The following is a 21634-nucleotide window of genomic DNA, read 5'->3' as shown; positions in this document are numbered from 1 at the left end:
TGTGGCTGTTCAAACCAGTCATATGAGTCAGAATCTAGATGTCGCTGTTCAAACAGTTCATGTGAGTCAGTTGTAGGAGCTGACAGTCAGAACCGTGCACTAGGCCTATCTATCAGTATAGGCAGGTCAGCCACCAGACAGACAGTCAGAACCGTGCACTAGGCCTATCTATCAGTATAGGCAGGTCAGCTACCAGACAGACAGTCAGAACCGTGCACTAGGCCTATCTATCAGTATAGGCAGGTCAGCTACCAGACAGACAGTCAGAACCGTGCACTAGGCCTATCTATCAGTATAGGCAGGTCAGCTACCAGACAGACAGTCAGAACCGTGCACTAGGCCTATCTATCAGTATAGGCAGGTCAGCCACCAGACAGATGGTCAGAACCGTGCACTAGGCCTATCTATCAGTATAGGCAGGTCAGCCACCAGACAGATGGTCAGAACCGTGCACTAGGCCTATCTATCAGTATAGGCAGGTCAGCCACCAGACAGATGGTCAGAACCGTGCACTAGGCCTATCTATCAGTATAGGCAGGTCAGCCACCAGACAGATAGTCAGAACCGTGCACTAGGCCTATCTATCAGTATAGGTCAGCCACCAGACAGACAGTCAGAACCGTGCACTAGGCCTATCTATCAGTATAGGCAGGTCAGCTACCAGACAGACAGTCAGAACCGTGCACTAGGCCTATCTATCAGTATAGGCAGGTCAGCCACCAGACAGACAGTCAGAACCGTGCACTAGGCCTATCTATCAGTATAGGCAGGTCAGCTACCAGACAGACAGTCAGAACCGTGCACTAGGCCTATCTATCAGTATAGGCAGGTCAGCTACCAGACAGACAGTCAGAACCATGCACTAGGCCTATCTATCAGTATAGGCAGGTCAGCCACCAGACAGATGGTCAGAACCGTGCACTAGGCCTATCTATCAGTATAGGCAGGTCAGCCACCAGACAGATAGTCAGAACCGTGCACTAGGCCTATCTATCAGTATAGGCAGGTCAGCCACCAGACAGATAGTCAGAACCGTGCACTAGGCCTATCTATTAGTATAGGCAGGTCAGCCACCAGGCAAACAATCAGAACCGTGCACTAGGCCTATCTATCAGTATAGGCAGGTCAGCTACCAGACAGATAGTCAGAACCGTGCACTAGGCCTATCTATCAGTATAGGCAGGTCAGCTATCAGACAGACAGTCAGAACCGTGTACTAGGCCTATCTATCAGTATAGGCATGTCAGCTATCAGACAGACAGTTAAAACCGTGCACTAGGCCTATCTATCAGTATAGGCAGGTCAGCTATCAGACAGACAGTTAAAACCGTGCACTAGGCCTATCTATCAGTATAGGCAGGTCAGCTATCAGACAGACAGTTAAAACCGTGCACTAGGCCTGTCTATCAGTATAGGTCAGCCACCAGACATCCTATCTATCGGCAATCAAAAACGGTATCTCACAATGCAATGCTGTATCTTGGAATTTCTTGGCTTGCAATGTCTCGCAACTTCTGTAAAGCAGGGCCTATCATCAATGAATAGGCTAGGACATTCTACAAGCAACTTCAGTAAAGCAGGGCCTATCATCAATGAATAGGCTAGGACATTCTACAAGCAACTTCTGTAAAGCAGGGCCTATCATCAATGAATAGGCTAGGACATTCTACAAGCAACCGACCGAAGACAGGACAACAGACCAAAGAATGAACACACACTCGCATCATTAGTGTAGACAGGGAGTAAAAGTCAAAGTGAAATGTTTTACTCTCGTCAAAATATGTCCAAAATAAGCCTTTGGACCTAAGCTTGTCTGCCTTCCCACCTCTGGGACAACGACTCCCATTGTTAGGGTGAAGACCAGGGGTGGATAGTACTTAAGCAAAAATACTTTAAAGTACTACTTATATCATTTTGGGGGTTTCTGTACTTTACTATTTCCATTTTTTTCCTTTACTTCACTACATTCCTAAAGAAAATAATGTACGTTTTACTCCAGATATTTTCCATGTCACCCAAAAGTTACATTTGTTTATGCTAAGCAGGACATGTCAAATTGATGCACTTATCAAGAGAACAGCCCTGGTCATCCCTACTGCCTCTGATCTGGTGGACTCACTAAACAGAGAACAGCCCTGGTCATCCCTACTGCCTCTGATCTGGTGGACTCACTAAACAGAGAACATCCTTGGTCATCCCTACTGCCTCTGATCTGGTGGACTCACTAAACAGAGAACATCCTTGGTCATCCCTACTGCCTCTGATCTGGAGGACTCACTAAACAGAGAACAGCCCTGGTCATCCCTACTGCCTCTGATCTGGTGGACTCACTAAACAGAGAACAGCCCTGGTCATCCCTACTGCCTCTGATCTGGTGGACTCACTAAACAGAGAACAGCCCTGGTCATCCCTACTGCCTCTGATCTGGTGGACTCACTAAACACAAATGCTTTGTCTGTGAATGATGTCTGAGTGTTGGAGTGTGCCCCTGGCTATCCGTAAATACATTTAAAAAACTGGAAATGGTGCCGTCTTTGATACTTAAGTATATTTAAAAACCAAATAGTTTTAGACTTTTACTTAAGTAGTATTTTACTGGGTGACTTTCACTTTTACTTGAGTCATGTTCTATTAAGATATCTTTACTATTTACTAAGTATGACAATTGACTACTTTTTCCACCACTGGTGCATCTTTTCATTATATACAGATCTTTGGCGAGCCAGCACGAGGGAGAGAGAAGAGGTGCAGGCAGGCCAGCACGAGGGAGAGAGAAGAGGTGCAGGCAGGCCAGCACGAGGGAGAGAGAAGAGGTGCAGGCAGGCCAGCACGAGGGAGAGAGAAGAGGTGCAGGCAGGCCAGCACGAGGGAGAGAGAAGAGGTGCAGGCAGGCCAGCACGAGGGAGAGAGAAGAGGTGCAGGCAGGCCAGCACGAGGGAGAGAGAAGAGGTGCAGGCAGGCCAGCACGAGGGAGAGAGAAGAGGTGCAGGCAGGCCAGCACGAGGGAGAGAGAAGAGGTGCAGGCAGGCCAGCACGAGGGAGAGAGAAGAGGTGCAGGCAGGCCAGCACGAGGGAGAGAGAAGAGGTGCAGGCAGGCCAGCACGAGGGAGAGAGAAGAGGTGCAGGCAGGCCAGCACGAGGGAGAGAGAAGAGGTGCAGGCAGGCCAGCACGAGGGAGAGAGAAGAGGTGCAGGCAGGCCAGCACGAGGGAGAGAGAAGAGGTGCAGGCAGGCCAGCACGAGGAAGAGAGAAGAGGGGGCAGGCAGGCAGGCCAGCACGAGGAAGAGAGAAGAGAGAAGAGGGGGCAGGCAGGCAGGCCAGCACGAGGGAGAGAGAAGAGGTGCAGGCAGGCCAGCACAATGGAGAGAGAAGAGGGGGCAGGCAGGCAGCCAGCATGAGGGAGAGAGAAGAGGGGGCAGGCAGGCCAGCACAAGGAAGAGAGAAGAGGGGGCAGGCCAGCAAGAGGGAGAGAGAAGAGGGGGAAGGCAGGCCAGCAAGAGGGAATGTCTTGGTAATCTGTATCTCGCAATTTCTTGTCTTGCATGCCTCGCAAGTTCACCAAAGTAGCCTAAAGTCAGGTGTAGACTATGAGATGTTGAGATCAGAGACAAAATCCCCAAGTCATTGGCTACTCACCGACGTTTAATGTTAACTGATCTGTGTAATAGCCAATGAGATCTCGAGTAGTAACCATGACTACTACTAGTATGCTTTTGCACTTGCCAAAGAGTTAAATTGTTACAGCTCTGACAAGCTCTTTACACGCAGTGTTATTCAACTCAAAATGTATTGGCTAGATACTTCAACTCTGTACATGAATGTCGGACTGAAAACATTTTTGAGGCTGCTTTGAGCCACAGCTTGTCGTAGCTACGTTAAATCTAATCGCATCATCACATCATTGTTTTAGTGAGACAGCGTGGTATGCAGAATCCTCAAGACCAAGTGAAGAATCTTGTCTGTGCCACATTGTTTCTTCTGCGCACCACGACGTTGGCAAGACAACAAACTCCTGGAAAGACGGTCATTTAATGAGAGAGGCTTTAGCAGTGTTACTATTTTATATGTCGTGTGGTGACCGCCCGGGCTTTATAGCCTACCATCTAGTTAGCAACTTTGATGGGGGTAGGGGCCACAAACAATCTGCTCGCGAGGCTGCATACCCACATCCACCCCCCCCCATCAAAATGTTTTGCTGTTTTACAGGGTGTAGAGAAATGTTTGCATCTGAGTGAGACTGACAAACAAAATCAATAGGGGACCCCCGGCCGGTAATTCATGATACCATGATAACAACAAGTTTAGATAGCTGGCCGCTAACTTAGCAATCTAAAGAATGTTAGCTGAACCTGGGCTAATTGTGACTGAGCTTTCAAAAGGGGGGGGGGCTTCCCGCGGGCCACCAGATGCCATCCCTGAGTTAGGCTATAACAAGGAAAATAATATGTTTTATGATAACTGCACTGTGATTCAAATTTTGTGGGGGGAAAAACAATGTTTCTAGGGATTTTTCTTAACATTAAGGATCCCAACTTTGTTTAAATGTTTTAGTCAGTAGTTAGATGTGGCTGTTTAAACAGTGGCACTACTGGATACAGTCATTTCAGTTCACTGTTGTCACTGTGTTAGAACAGTGGCACTACTGGATACAGTCATTTCAGTTCACTGTTGTCACTGTGTTAGAACAGTGGCACTACTGGATACAGTCATTTCAGTTCAGTGTTGTCCCTATGTTAGAACAGTGGCACTACTGGATACAGTCATTTCAGTTCAGTGTTGTCACTGTGTTAGAACAGTGGCACTACTGGATACAGTCATTTCAGTTCACTGTTGTCACTGTGTTAGAACAGTGGCACTACTGGATACAGTCATTTCAGTTCACTGTTGTCACTGTGTTAGAACAGTGGCACTACTGGATACAGTCATTTCAGTTCACTGTTGTCACTGTGTTTAAACAGTGGCACTACTGGATACAGTCATTTCAGTTCAGTGTTGTCACTGTGTTAGAACAGTGGCACTACTGGATACAGTCATTTCAGTTCACTGTTGTCACTGTGTTAGAACAGTGGCACTACTGGATACAGTCATTTCAGTTCAGTGTTGTCACTGTGTTAGAACAGTGGCACTACTGGATACAGTCATTTCAGTTCAGTGTTGTCACTGTGTTAGAACAGTGGCACTACTGGATACAGTCATTTCAGTTCAGTGTTGTCACTGTGTTAGAACAGTGGCACTACTGGATACAGTCATTTCAGTTCAGTGTTGTCACTGTGTTAGATAACTGCCTAGCAACATTTTCCTTTTTCACTTTCATTTGAACTGATCTCTAAAAATATAGCTCATAGTGGTGCAAAACGTTACATCCTCTCAGGGCAAAATACTGGGATAAACAGCAAGGGAATAGCCTACATTGCATAGCCTGGTGGGGAATCATTAAGTGATGTGATGGCACTGTGACCTTTTCTCTAAACCAGCCAGGAATTAACTATTCATGCAGTAGATAAACCTTCTACTTTCACACCTGAAATCAGGTGTTGTCAAACACTCCAAAGCACATTGAATGTGTCGCTAAACACTGTTCAAAGAAGTGACACAACCTTTAGTCCCTTTCTGTCTCAACTAAAACCGTGTACTAGGTCTGATTGTGTACCCTTCCACCCTCTTTTGACACCTTGTTGTTAGTCTCTCTATTTGCTTCAGCAAAGCAACAGAGTCTCCTATATTATCTCCAGGGCTGCAATGGGCTAGCTAAATGTATAGCCTACATTACAGCCCCATCTGTCCCATGGGAAAGAAATACCGAATAATCACCCAGACCCTTGAAGGATTTCTTTGAGTGTTTAATATTAGTATGCAGCCTACCCCCGCTAAATGTGTGCAAAATCCCTCTGCACGGCCCTAACATATTTTATATACATAACTTGACCTATACTAATGAGTGAGATGTGCTTGGTGACAATTTTGTTTATAATATTGATTCAGCAGAGCTAGCTAGCTGGTAGACAGAAATAGAGGCATCTAATATTGATTCACCAGAGCTAGCTAGCTGGTAGACAGAAATAGAGGCATCTAATATTGATTCACCAGAGCTAGCTAGCTGGTAGATGGAAATAGAGGCATCTAATATTGATTCACCAGAGCTAGCTAGCTGGTAGACAGAAATAGAGGCATCTAATATTGATTCACCAGAGCTAGCTAGCTGGTAGACAGAAATAGAGGCATCTAATATTGATTCACCAGAGCTAGCTAGCTGGTAGATGGAAATAGAGGCATCTAATATTGATTCACCAGAGCTAGCTAGCTGGTAGACAGAAATAGAGGCATCTAATATTGATTCACCAGAGCTAGCTAGCTGGTAGATGGAAATAGAGGCATCTAATATTGATTCAGCAGAGCTAGCTAGCTGGTAGATGGAAATAGAGGCATCTAATATTGATTCAGCAGAGCTAGCTAGCTGGTAGACGGAAATAGAGGCATCTAATATTGATTCAGCAGAGCTAGCTAGCTGGTAGACGGAAATAGAGGCATCTAATATTGATTCAGCAGAGCTAGCTATCTGGTAGACAGAAATAGAGGTCTCCAGAGAATAAAAAGGAAGTACTAGATGAACTCTTAACCTGGATGTATTTTAGCGTGTCACAACATGTCAAAGTAGTACCGTATATTTGGTAATTTACTCTCATGTGCACTGAGTACACAAAACATTAGGTACACCTGACATAGACTGACCAGGTGAATCCAGGTGAACGCTATGAGCGGGAAGTACTGGAGTCAACATGGGCCGGCATCCCTGTGGAAAGATTTTGACACCTTGCAGTCCATACCCCGATGAATTAAGGCTGTTCTGAGGGCAAAAAGGGGGTGCAACTCAATATTAGGAAGGTGTTGGGTCACAGTGGAGAAGGGTTCTTACAATAGCCAAAAATGTCATACAGGAATATTCAAATTAAATTATATTCAGTAATCTCATATTATTTTGTGAAACAGTACCTTTACCGTGGTCCTAAGAGGAAAGGTTTATCTTCCTTATAAATGAACAGTCGATAACATCAACATACACTCTTAGAGAAAAAAGGCTAAATGTTTCCGAAAAGGTTCTTCAGCTATTGGTCGGAGAACCCTTTCTGGCACCAAAAGGGTTCTACCTGGAAACAAAAAGGGTTCTTCAATGGGTTCTCTTATGAGGACAGCTGGATAACTTTTTTAGGTTCTAGAGAGCACTTTTTTTCTCTAAGATTGACGAAAACATTTTGTAATGAAAGAATAATAATCATCTAAACAACTATGAGATCCATTTACTTGTTCTCCTGGAGTTTGTTTTCCCAGACGTCCATTAATGACGCTCTATAGCCTATACCGCGGTTCATCACACTCGTTACGCCGCCCTCCCCTAAACACCAGCACCCCATTCCCTATATAGTGCACTACTTTTGACCAGAGCCAATGGGCTATCCCATAGTGCTTCAGTCCAAAGTAGTGCACTATGTAGGTAATGGGTTGCCATTTGGGACGCATCCCAGCGCTGGCATGCTGCACTAGTTTATGCTGAGTTAAACAGATTGGTATAGAGTTGAAAGGCATCCCAGTCCCAGCGTATTAACCACGGTGCAATCTCATGTGACGCACTGAGCACTCTGCTAGTGATGGGCTTTGCTAGTCAGTCCCCCTTCGTCCCTCATACACTCGCGCTCACACATGTACACGCACGCACACACACACACACACACAGATGCTGTTTGACACACACACACACACACACACACACACACACACACACACACACAGACGCTGTTTGACACACTCACACACACTGACAGCCTGAAGTTTGAAGTAGAAGTCTAAAGGCTGTCATGCTGACAAAGTCCCTGGTCTAGAAGTGTATTATTGTAAAACAGTAGTATGTCTGTACCACAGCAACTTATTGTACCACAGTAATATGTCTGTACCACAGCAACTTAGTATATTATTGTACCACAGTAATATGTCTGTACCACAGCAACTTAGTATATTATTGTACCACAGTAATATGTCTGTACCACAGCAACTTAGTATATTATTGTACCACAGTAATATGTCTGTACCACAGTAACTTAGTATATTATTGTACCACAGTAATATGTCTGTACCACAGTAACTTAGTATATTATTGTACCACAGTAATATGTCTGTACCACAGTAACTTAGTATATTATTGTACCACAGTAATATGTCTGTACCACAGCAACTTTACGGGGTGACAACAACACTGCTGCATCCTCTCACATATTAGATTAAGTCACAGACACCTGTATGTTTGTTTGTCTGTCTGCCTGTTCCCTGCCTGCCCCCTATCTGTTTGTCTGCTTCCTGCCTGTCTGCCTGCCCCCCTTCCCCATGTCTGTCTGCCCCTTGTCTGTCTGCACCCTTCCTACTCCCCTCCCTGCCCCCACCATCCTCCCTGCCCCTGCCTGCTCCCCTCCCTGCCCCCACCCCCTGTCTGCCTCCTGCCCCTCCCTACCCCCTGTCTGACCCCTGCCCCCTGCATGCCTCTTGTCTGCCCCCTGCCTGTCTGCCCCCTGCCCTGTCTCCCCCCAGCCCACTGTCCCCTGTCTGCCTGCCTAACCCCCTGCTTGTCTGTCCCGTGTCTGCCTGCCTATCCCCTGTCTGCCTGTGTGCCCCGTCTCCCCCCAGCCCACTGTCCCCTGTCTGCCTGTCTGCCCCGTCTCCCTCCAGCCCACTGTCCCCTGTCTGCCTGTCTGCCCCGTCTCCCCCCAGCCCACTGTCCCCTGTCTGTCTGCCTAACCCCTGCATGTCTGCCCCATCTCCCCCCAGCCCACTGTCCGCTGTCTGCCTGCCTAACCCCTGCCTGTCTGCCCCGTCTCCCCCAGCCCACTGTCCCCTGTCTGCCTGCCTGCCTCGTCCCCCCCAGCCCACTTTCCCCTGTCTGCCCCATCTCCCCCAGCCCACTGTCCCCTGTCTGCCTGCCTAACCCCTGCCTGTCTGCCCCGTCTCCCCCCAGCCCACTGTCCCCTGTCTGCCTGTCTGCCCAGTCTCCCCCCAGCCCACTGTCCCCTGTCTGCCTGTCTGCCCCGTCTCCCCCCAGCCCACTGTCCCCTGTCTGCCTGTCTGCCCCGTCTCCCCCCAGCTCACTGTCCCCTGTCTGCCTGTCTGCCCCGTCTCCCCCCAGCCTACTGTCACCTGTCTGCCTGTCTGCCCCGTCTCCCCCCAGCCCACTGTCCCCTGTCTGCCTGTCTGCCCCGTCTCCCTCCAGCCCACTGTCCCCTGTCTGCCTGTCTGCCCCGTCTCCCCCCAGCCCACTGTCCGCTGTCTGCCTGCCTAACCCCTGCCTGTCTGCCCCGTCTCCCCCCAGCCCACTGTCCCCTGTCTGCCTGTCTGCCCCGTCTCCCCCAGCCCACTCTCCGCTGTCTGCCTGCCTAACCCCTGCCTGTCTGCCCCGTCTCCCCCCAGCCCACTGTCCCCTGTCTGCCTGCCTGCCCCCTGCTTGTCTGTCCCGTGTCTGCCTGCCTGCCCCCTGCTTGTCTGTCCCGTGTCTGCCTGCCTGCCCCCTGCTTGTCTGTCCCGTGTCTGCCTGCCTGCCCCCTGCTTGTCTGTCCCGTGTCTGCCTGCCTGCCCCCTGCTTGTCTGTCCCGTGTCTGCCTGCCTGCCCCCTGCTTGTCTGTCCCGTGTCTGCCTGCCTGCCCCCTGCTTGTCTGTCCCGTGTCTGCCTGCCTATCCCCTGCATGTCCGCCTCCTGTCTGCCTGTCCGCCTGCCTGTCACGTGATTGATAACTTGACCAGTCAACTCTCTCTCTCTCTTCTCCCTGCTAGTTATAATGACATACAGTACAGTATCATCTAATGACTCGTTTATTATGTTCATGTGTAGGCTAACAACTACAGTAATAATACTTTCCATTTACAAGCCTTGTTGGGGCACACTGGCATACCATTTACATAGCATGACCAATACATCGCTTCACTAACTATTAAGCAAGTATGAACATTGGAACCTGGCCTATCATATGCTTCATCCTGGTGACCAGGCCAGACCATTCTTTCTCAAGCAGCCTGGTCACACAGGTACTATTCAGTCAGAGCCAGGTCAGCTGTGTGTGCAAACCATTAATCTCTGATAAATGATCTTTATCAGGGAAGACACAGTGGGTCGTAGACCCTGACAAAAGAGTCTGTCAGGTCTGTAAGCCTTAAATTGAAAGCTAAGTGATCGCCAAAATGAGTAGCAGAGTAAAATGAGGATGGGGGCTAGGAAAGAAGTCATGAGCAGCGAAGCAGCTAATTATTCACACTGGTTTCTGGATCCATCATGACCCTCAACACGCCTCATTTCCCCAAGTCCTAACTCTTCATAGGTTTGTTTTGCATTTGGAGGATATTGGCCCATTGTTGAAATTAACAAAAATGGCTTGATTAATACTAACAAACTCAGATTGGCCCTAATATTGTCCCTAATCCCACCACTTTAAAACAAACGCAAACAAGCAAAGGTGCATTTCTGGATAGTATGGGGATGTTATGGGGATGTTATGGCAATGTTATGGGGATATTATGCCAATGTTATAGGAACATTATGTTGATGGTATGGTTACATTATAACAAAATACATGCTTAATAATGGGGAATGATGGGGTATGGAACTGAACAGTCCAAACCATTAGCATTGACAGGAATACTGAACAGTCCAAACCATTAGCATTGACAGGAAGACTGAACAACCCAAACCATTAGCATTGACAGGAAGACTGAACAGTCCAAACCATTAGCATTGACAGGAAGACTGAACAGTCCAAACCATTAGCATTGACAGGAAGACTGAACAGTCCAAACCATTAGCATTGACAGGAAGACTGAACAGTCCAAACCATTAGCATTGACAGGAAGACTGAACAGTCCAAATCATTAGCATTGACAGGAAGACTGAACAACCCAAACCATTAGCATTGACAGGAAGACTGAACAGCCCAAACCATTAGCATTGACAGGAAGACTGAACAGCCCAAACCATTAGCATTGACAGGAAGACTGAACAGTCCAAATCATTAACATTGACAGGAAGACTGAACAGCCCAAACCATTAGCATTGACAGGAAGACTGAACAGTCCAAATCATTAGCATTGACAGGAAGACTGAACAGCCCCCAGCTCCTGGCCCTCGGCCCCCAGCCCCTAACCTCCATCTCTAGCCGCAGACCCCAGCCCTAATCCTCTGACATGTTACTACTGTACCCTGACAGTCACCAGTCCTAATCCTCTGACATGTTACTACTGTACCCTGACAGAGTCACCAGTCCTAATACTATGACATGTTACTACTGTACCCTGACAGTCACCAGTCCTAATCCTCTGACATGTTACTACTGTACCCTGACAGTCACCAGTCCTAATCCTCTGACATGTTACTGCTGTACCCTGACAGTCACCAGTCCTAATCCTCTGACATGTTACTGCTGTACCCTGACAGAGTCCCCAGTCCTAATCCTCTGACATGTTACTACTGTACCCTGACAGTCACCAGTCCTAATCCTCTGACATGTTACTACTGTACCCTGACAGTCAGCAGTCCTAATCCTCTGACCTTTGTGTGGAAGCCAACAGATCATCATTACCACCTGGTGGAGTTCCCTACCTGAGTAGGATCATCCTCCACCATCCTCCACTTCTCCCTCATCCCCCCTCCATCCACCCCCTGTTAAAGTCATCCCCCTCTCCTCCGCCCCCCCTCATCCAGCCCCTTTTAAAGTCATCACCCTCTCCTCCACCCCCCTCCATCCTGCCCCTGTTAAAGTTATCACCCTCTCCTCCATACCCCTCGATCCTGCCCCTGTTAAAGTGATCACCCTCTCCTCCATCCCCCTCTATCCTGCCCCTGTTAAAGTCATCACCTTCTCCTCCAACCCCCTCCATCCTGCCCCTGTTAAAGTCATCCCCTTCCATCCAGACCCTGTTAATGTCCTCATTCTCTATTCCAGCCCCCTCCATCCAGACCCTGTTAAAGTTATCACCCTCTTCTCCAGCCCCCTCCATCCCTGTTAGTCATCCCCCTCTACTCTGCCCCCCCCCCTCCATCCTGCCCCTGTTAAAGTCATCACCCTCTCCTCCAGCACCCTCCATCCCTGTTAAAGTCATCCCCATCTACTTTGCCCCCCCTCCATCCTGCCCCTGTTAAAGTTATCACCCTCTCATCCAGCCCCCTCCATCCTGCCCCTATTAAAGTTATCACCCTCTCATCCAGCCCCCTCCATCCTGCCCCTGTTAAAGTTATCACCCTCTCATCCAGCCCCCTCCATCCTGCCCCTGTTAAAGTCATCACCCTCTCCTCCAGACCCCTCCATCCAGACCCTGTTAAAGTCATCACCCTCTGTCATCCTCTGGGGAGATAACACAGCGGCCAAGCAGACCTGACTGGGCAAGTCTGACTGCTCATAGCCTAACTGTCAGGGTGGGAAGAGGGGACAGGGAGAGGGAAGGAGCTTTTTCTGAACATTTTATCTTATTTATTTTAGCCTGTAGTATTTCCAATTGCTTAGATTATAGATTATTGCAGTTATATTTTTGTGGTGATGGAAAAAAGTCAGAGGAATGTGTTCATAATAAAAAACAGTAGTATGTTCACTGTACTCTACTAGGAGTGTGTTCACTGTAATATACTAGGAGCATGTTCACTGTAATATACTAGGAGTATGTTCACTGTACTATACTAGGAGTATGTTCACTGTAATATACTAGGAGTATGTTCACTGTAATATACTAGGAGTATGTTCACTGTAATATACTAGGAGTATGTTCACTGTAATATACTAGGAGTATGTTCACTGTAATATACTAGGAGTATGTTCACTGTAATATACTAGGAGTATGTTCACTGTAATATACTAGGAGTGTGTTCACTGTAATATACTAGGAGTATGTTCACTGTAATATACTAGGAGTATGTTCACTGTAATATACTAGGAGTATGTTCACTGTAATATACTAGGAGTATGTTCACTGTAATATACTAGCAGTATGTTCACTGTAATATACTAGCAGTATGTTCACTGTAATATACTAGCAGTATGTTCACTGTAATATACTAGCAGTATGTTCACTGTAATATACTAGCAGTATGTTCACTGTAATATACTAGGAGTATGTTCACTGTAATATACTAGGAGTATGTTCACTGTACTCTACTAGGAGTATGTTCACTGTAATATACTAGGAGTATGTTCACTGTAATATACTAGGAGTATGTTCACTGTACTATACTAGGAGTATGTTCACTGTAATATACTAGGAGTATGTTCACTGTAATATACTAGGAGTATGTTCACTGTAATATACTAGGAGTATGTTCACTGTAATATCTTAGGAGTATGTTCACTGTAATATACTAGGAGTATGTTCACTGTAATATACTAGGAGTATGTTCACTGTACTATACTAGGAGTATGTTCACTGTAATATCTTAGGAGTATGTTCACTGTACTCTACTAGGAGTATGTTCACTGTACTCTACTAGGAGTATGTTCACTGTAATATACTAGGAGAATGTTCACTGTAATATACTATCAGTATGTTCACTGTAATATCTTAGGAGTATGTTCACTGTAATATACTAGGAGTATGTTCACTGTAATATACTAGGAGTATGTTCACTGTACTATACTAGGAGTATGTTCACTGTAATATACTAGGAGTATGTTCACTGTAATATCTTAGGAGTATGTTCACTGTAATATACTAGGAGTATGTTCACTGTAATATACTAGGAGTATGTTCACTGTACTCTACTAGGAGTATGTTCACTGTAATATACTAGCAGTATGTTCACTGTAATATACTAGGAGTATGTTCACTGTAATATACTAGGAGTATGTTCACTGTAATATACTAGCAGTATGTTCACTGTAATATACTAGGAGTATTTTCACTGTAATATACTAGGAGTATGTTCACTGTAATATACTAGGAGTATGTTCACTGTAATATACTAGGAGTATGTTCACTGTAATATACTAGCAGTATGTTCACTGTAATATACTAGGAGTATGTTCACTGTAATATACTAGGAGTATGTTCACTGTAATATACTAGGAGTATGTTCACTGTACTCTACTAGGAGTATGTTCACTGTAATATACTAGCAGTATGTTCACTGTACTATACTAGGAGTATGTTCACTGTAATATCTTAGGAGTATGTTCACTGTAATATACTAGGAGTATGTTCACTGTAATATCTTAGGAGTATTTCCAAACTGCTTTATTATACTTGTATGATTGATAACTTTCCATGTTATCTGATGAGCTGATTAAATGAGCTGAAGAAAAGCTTAATGGTCAGAGAAATAGAGTGCTAACCAGATGGTAATTGTCCTCGTCTCGTCTCTGGACTCATCACTCACTATGAACTATATACAATATATACATATATTAGAATATGGCAAAATAGTGTCCTTTAACCAATGTAGTTGGGATTGCCTATACGGACGCTCCTGGAGCTCACAACTATGAGGTATGTTGCTAAGCTGAGAGCCACAAATTTAAGCTAAGCTAGTTGTCTCCCAATGTAGTTAGTTATATGTTACCTGATCTGACATATTCGTTATGTCACATAGCATGTTTAGGGTAAGAGACAGAAATATCATAAAACTAGGTTGTAAATATGTGTGACTGAAAACAGTTAAAGTTATAGATACAATGGTCTTCTGAGCTCAGCTTGATGATAGTGTTGTCTAATGGGTGAGTGGCATGTCTAGATTAGAGTCTTTATTATCCTACATATCTAGATTAGAGTCTTTATTATCCCACATATCTAGAGTAGAGTCTTTATTATCCCATATATCTAGAGTAGAGTCTTTATTATCCCATATATCTAGAGTAGAGTCTTTATTATCCCATATATCTAGAGTAGTGTCTTTATTATCCCACATATCTAGAGTAGAGTCTTTATTATCCCACATATCTAGAGTAGAGTCTTTATTATCCCACATATCTAGAGTATAGTCTTTATTATCCCACATATCTAGAGTAGAGTCTTTATTATCCCATATATCTAGAGTATAGTCTTTATCCCATGTATCTAGAGTAGAGTCTTTATTATCCCACATATCTAGAGTAGAGTCTTTATTATACCATATATCTAGAGTAGAGTAGTGTCTTTATTATCCCATATATCTAGAGTAGAGTCTTTATTATCCCATATATCTAGAGTATAGTCTTTATTTCACATATCTAGAGTAGAGTCTTTATTATCCCATATATCTAGAGTAGTGTCTTTATTATCCCATATATCTAGAGTAGAGTCTTTATTATCCCATATATCTAGAGTAGAGTCTTTATTATCCCACATATCTAGAGTAGAGTCTTTATTATCCCATATATCTAGAGTAGAGTCTTTATTATCCCATATATCTAGAGTAGAGTCTTTATTATCCCATATATCTAGAGTATAGTCTTTATTATCCCACATATCTAGAGTAGAGTCTTTATTATCCCATATATCTAGAGTAGAGTCTTTATTATCCCATATATCTAGAGTAGAGTCTTTATTATCCCATATATCTAGAGTAGAGTCTTTATTATCCCATATATCTAGAGTATAGTCTTTATTATCCCACATATCTAGAGTAGAGTCTTTATTATCCCATATATCTAGAGTAGAGTCTTTATTATCCCATATATCTAGAGTATAGTCTTTATTATCCCACATATCTAGAGTAGAGTCTTTATTATCCCATATATCTAGAGTATAGTCTTTATTATCCCATATATCTAGAGTAGAGTCTTTATTATCCCATATATCTAGAGTAGAGTCTTTATTATCCCATATATCTAGAGTATAGTCTTTATTATCCCACATATCTAGAGTAGAGTCTTTATTATCCCATATATCTAGAGTAGAGTCTTTATTAACCCATATATCTAGAGTAGAGTCTTTATTATCCCATATATCTAGAGTATAGTCTTTATTATCCCACATATCTAGAGTAGAGTCTTTATTATCCCATATATCTAGAGTAGAGTCTTTATTATCCCATATATCTAGAGTATAGTCTTTATTATCCCATATATCTAGAGTAGAGTCTTTATTATCCCATATATCTAGAGTATAGTCTTTATTATCCCACATATCAAGAGTAGAGTCTTTATTATCCCATATATCTAGAGTATAGTCTTTATTATCCCATATATCTAGAGTAGAGTCTTTATTATCCCATATATCTAGAGTAGAGTCTTTATTATCCCATATATCTAGAGTATAGTCTTTATTATCCCACATATCTAGAGTAGAGTCTTTATTATCCCATATATCTAGAGTATAGTCTTTATTATCCCATATATCTAGAGTAGAGTCTTTATTATCCCATATATCTAGAGTAGAGTCTTTATTAACCCATATATCTAGAGTAGAGTCTTTATTATCCCATATATCTAGAGTATAGTCTTTATTATCCCACATATCTAGAGTAGAGTCTTTATTATCCCATATATCTAGAGTAGAGTCTTTATTATCCCATATATCTAGAGTAGTGTCACACCCTGACCTTAGTTATCTTTGTTTTCTTTATTATTTGGTTAGGTCAGGGTGTGACAAGGGTGGTTTGTTTAGTTTTTGTATTGTCTAGGGTTTTTTGTATGTCTAGAGGTTTTTGTATGTCTAGAGGTTTTTTCTAGTCTAGGTGTTTATATGTCTATGGTTGCCTAGATTGGTTCTCAGAGGCAGCTGTTTCTCGTTGTCTCTGATTGGGAACCATATTTAGGTAGCCATATCCCTTGGTTATTTGGTGGGTTGTTATTCTTTGTTTAGTTGCCTGTTCTGCACTAGCCATATTGCTTCACGGTTCGTTTTCTTGTTTTGTTTAGTTCTGTTCAGTGTTCTCTCTTTTATTAAAGAGTTTTGTTCACTTACCACCCTGCGCCTTGGTCTCCTCTTTATGACGACCGTGACAGAACAACCCACCAAGAAAGGACCAACCAGCATGCTAAAAAGGAGTGGACATCTTGGTCCCAGGAGAAAGAGGAGTGGAGGACATCCTGGACCTGTGAGGAGGTAATGGCAGGGGACAAGACCCTGCCATGGGGACAAGACCCTGCCATGGAAGCAGGTGGAGATAGCACAGGAGGAACGGTATCGATATGAGGGTACACGACTGGCACAGAAGCCCGAGAGGCAGCTCCAAGATTCTTTGGGGGGGGGGGGCAGACAAGGAGATTGCATGAGTCAGGTCGGTGACTCCTCGTGCTTGCTGTGGGTAGCGTGTTACTGGTCAGGCACCGTGTTACTGGTCAGGCACCGTGTTATGCGGTGGAGTGCATTCTAGCCCGCTGTGCTCTATTCCAGCTCCCCGCATTTGCTGGGCTAGAATGGGCATCCAGCCAGGACGGATGGTGCCGGCTCAGCGCTCCTGGTCTCCAGTACACCTCCTTGGACCAGGATATCCTGCGCCGGCTCTGCGCACTGTGTCTCCGGTGCATCTGCACAGCCCAGTGCGTCCTGTGCCAAAATTAACATCCAGCCAGGACGGGTTGTGCCAGCTATATGCTCCAGACCTCCTGTGCGCCTCCACAGTCCAGTACATCCTGTGCCTCATCCCCACACTCGCCCTGAGGTGCGTGTCTTCAGCCCGGTCCCACGTATCAGGCCTCCAGTGCGCCTCCACAGGCCAGAGCTTCCGGCGACAGTTCCCAGTCCAGAGCTTCTGGTGACAGTTCCCAGTCCAGAGCTTCTGGTGACAGTTCCCAGTCCAGAGCTTCCGGCGACAGTTCCCAGTCCAGAGCTTCTGGTGACAGTTCCCAGTCCAGAGCTTCCATCGACGTTTCACAGTCCGGAACCTCCAACAACGGGCCACTGTCCGGAACCTCCAGCGGCGGTCCTCAGTCCGGAGCCGGTCCCCAGTCTGGGGCCTTCAGCGACGGTCCCCAGTCCGGGGCCTGCAGCGACGGTCCCCAGTCCGGGTCCTCCGTTGATGATCGGTGGTCTGGTTCCTCCAGTGAAGGTCCATGCACCAGGGCCGCCACCAAAGCGGAGGGATCTGCGGGCGGAGGGGGGTCTATGTCCCGCACCAGAGCTTTAGAGTCAGGTTTTGTGGCCGGAGTCCGCCCTGGCCATAGAGAGGTTTTTATTCTCTATTTTGGTTAGGCCAGGGTGTGACTAGGGTGGGCATTCTAGTTTCTTTATTTCTATGTTGATGTGGTTCCCAATCAGAGGCGTTGTCTCTGATTCGGGATCATATATAAGTTGTCATTTTTCGTTTGGATTTTGTGGGTAGTTGTTTTCTGTTTAGTGTCTGCACCTGACAGGACTATTTCGGTTTTCCCTTTTTGTTATTTTGTTCGAGTGTTTTGAGGATTAAATTTATCATGAGCTCTTACCACGCTGCGTTTTGTTCCACTCCTTCATACGAGGATCGTTACACCTGCTGTATGTGATGTCATGAGGATGTTTAATCTAGAATAATGACCTATTAGTTTTAGTCCTGCTGTATGTGATGTCACAGGGATGTTTAATATAGAATAATGACCTATTAGTTTTAGTCCTGCTGTATGTGATGTCATGGGGATGTTTAATATAGAATAATGACCTATTAGTTTTAGTCCTGCTGAATGTGATGTCATGGGGATGTTTAATATAGAATAATGACCTATTAGTTTTAGTCCTGCTGAATGTGATGTTCGGGGGTTGTTTTAATATAGAATAATGACCTATTAGTTTTAGTCCTGCTGTATGTGATGTCACAGGGATGTTTAATATAGAATAATGACCTATTAGTTTTAGTCCTGCTGTATGTGATGTCATGGGGATGTTTAATATAGAATAATGACCTATTAGTTTTAGTCCTGCTGAATGTGATGTCACAGGGATGTTTAATATAATGTTGTTTGATTTAATTCAAGTCAGGAATAATTTTATAATGAATGTTTTTCTTTTCAGATACCACAATATTCATCCCCTCTTTCAACGGCACGTCGTACCTGGAGCTGCCTCCCCTTGGCTCTCTGCTGCAGGCTCCTGGTGCCAGCGCGGATCCCTCTCACCCTGCCAAAGACACCACTGTTACCCTTTATCTGACTGTCAAAACCAGAGCTACACAGGGCACCATCCTCTACAGTAAGTACAAGCATGGCATTCCACTTTTTGTTTCCTTTGTTTAATCAGGAGATTACGTTGAGATTTGAGAATCCCTTTTACAGAGGAGAACTGAAAACAACATGATACGAGCAAAACCCAGAAACACAATGCACCAATGCAGTACAAAGTACAATAGTGACGAGAGCTTCGGATCGATGTTTCTGGAGCTACTAGAGGAGATGTTTTCTGGAGCTCCTAGAGGAGATGTTTTCAGGAGCTACTAGAGGAGATGTTTTCTGGAGCTACTAGAGGAGATGTTTTCTGGAGCTACTAGAGGAGATGTTTTCTGGAGCTACTAGAGGAGATGTTTTCTGGAGCTACTAGAGGAGATGTTTTCTGGAGCTCCTAGAGGAGATGTTTTCAGGAGCTACTAGAGGAGATGTTTTCTGGAGCTACTAGAGGAGATTTTTTCTGGAGCTACTAGAGGAGATGTTTTCTGGAGCTACTAGAGGAGATGTTTTCTGGAGCTACTAGAGGAGATGTTTTCTGGAGCTACTAGAGGAGATGTTTTCTGGAGCTACTAGAGGAGATGTTTTCTGGAGCTACTAGAGGAGATGTTTTCTGGAGCTACTAGAGGAGATTAAGGTGCAACAAAGTAGGATGAAGTGATGAAGCCTTTAGTCTTTCAGTGTATATGATTTTGAATGGTTAATTTGTCGTATCGTTTTCTCTAAATGAAGCTGCAAATCTGTTATGAACATTCATAATGTTAAATAAGCAATGTTCATGAGTTCCATTATCAGATAACATTGTTGTGAGAATACGGTTAAACTATATTAATTATTCAACAATGAGGCAATGAGAAGAATTAGGCTGACGGAAGGAATATAAATAAAAGATGAATCGTTTTGCAGCAAAGTACTGGAGGAAAGACCAGAATGATCTTAACCATGGTCCTAACCATGTCATAATATGTCATAACAGCTGACATAACCTGTCTTAATATGGTCATAACACTGTCATGACCCATATACTTACATCTGTTGTGACATATATTGCGTTATTTTATGGCTGGTTAATGACACCTATATAAGAGTGTCAAAACCCACATTTATTCAAATGTATTTTTCCTGCCAAGAAGTTCTCTTTCATTTAAAAGTTTCTTAAGTCCTTTGTTGATGTTGAAAATAATATTCGATTTTTTTCCAACATCTTTTAAATAACATGAAGAAAATACACTTTGACAAGAAGCATTATGACCATCATAATCATATAATCCAGATAGGCCTGTCACGTACATGCCCTTATGTCAGTCATCAGTCTAAAAGAGGGTGTCTTGTCCTGTTCCTGAAATCTGCTCCTGCATTCATCCCAGTCACCAGAAACAGAGAACTGGGATAGGTGCATGTCCGACATCAATCTGTACATAATTACAGTACAATTGTAATTTAATATGGGCAATTAAATATATAATATAAACATACTGTTGACACGTAGGCTATGGTGGAATGGAATGTTTTGCTTTGTGGGTTTTAACACTCTTATGTAGGTGTCATAACCAGCCATAAAATAACTCAATATATGTCATAACATATAAACTTATATAAATATATGTATCATGACAGTGTTATTACCAGTTATGTCAGCTGTTATTACCAGTTATGTCAGCTGTTATGACATGTTATGTCAGCTTTTATGACATGTTATGTCAGCTGTTATGACATGTTATGTCAGCTGTTGTGACATGTTATGTCAGCTGTTGTGACATGTTATGTCAGCTGTTATGACATGTTATGTCAGCTGTTATGACATGTTATGTCAGCTTTTATGACATGTTATGTCAGCTGTTATGACATGTTATGTCAGCTGTTATGACATGTTATGTCAGCTGTTATGACATGTTATGACATGTTATGTCAGCTTTTATGACATGTTATGTCAGCTGTTATGACATGTTATGTCAGCTGTTATGACATGTTATGTCAGCTTTTATGACATGTTATGTCAGCTGTTATGACATGTTATGTCAGCTGTTATGACATGTTATGTCAGCTGTTATGACATGTTATGTCAGCTGTTATGACATGTTATGTCAGCTGTTATGACATATTATGTCAGCTGTTATGACATGTTATGTCAGCTGTTATGACATGTTATGTCAGCTGTTATGACATGTTATGACGCTGGCTGTCAAGTAAAGTCTTAGCTCTTTTTGAGTATCAAACTAAGGTCATTCTGTTTACAGTAAACAGTTAACACCAATTATTACTCTGAGATGTAGCTTTCAATGTATTTATTTTTCTGGAAAACACTTTGTTTGAAATGTACATCCTATATTTAAACAGTTCAAAGGAAGCGGTACCAGTATTCATGCACGATGCACTATATACCATGTTCACAAAGATGTATTCATGCACGATGCACTATATACCATGTTCACAAAGATGTATTCATGCACGATGCACTATATACCATGTTCACAAAGATGTATTCATGCACGATGCACTTATATACCATGTTCACAAAGATGTATTCATGCACGATGCACTATATACCATGTTCACAAAGATGTATTCATGCACGA

The 21634-nt window shown here is 44.0% G+C and overlaps 1 protein-coding gene across 1 annotated transcript in view; it reads left to right on the top strand.

The window, feature by feature from the left end:
• LOC116361740 (protein eyes shut homolog) overlaps window positions 1–19089 on the top strand; it is a gene marked incomplete at its 3' end in the record, with an annotated part of 120861 nt that extends 101772 nt beyond the window's left edge. Inside the window, exon 13 of the mRNA XM_031816060.1 lies at window positions 18913–19089. Within this exon, the coding sequence (XP_031671920.1) occupies window positions 18913–19089 (177 nt within the window). The remainder of the gene's footprint in view (window positions 1–18912) is intronic.
• Window positions 19090–21634: the final 2545 nt, after the last annotated feature.

Source organism: Oncorhynchus kisutch, unplaced genomic scaffold (genome assembly GCF_002021735.2).
Source record: "Oncorhynchus kisutch isolate 150728-3 unplaced genomic scaffold, Okis_V2 scaffold738, whole genome shotgun sequence".
Lineage (NCBI taxonomy): Eukaryota > Metazoa > Chordata > Actinopteri > Salmoniformes > Salmonidae > Oncorhynchus > Oncorhynchus kisutch.
This window is presented reverse-complemented; position numbering and strand designations above follow the sequence as displayed.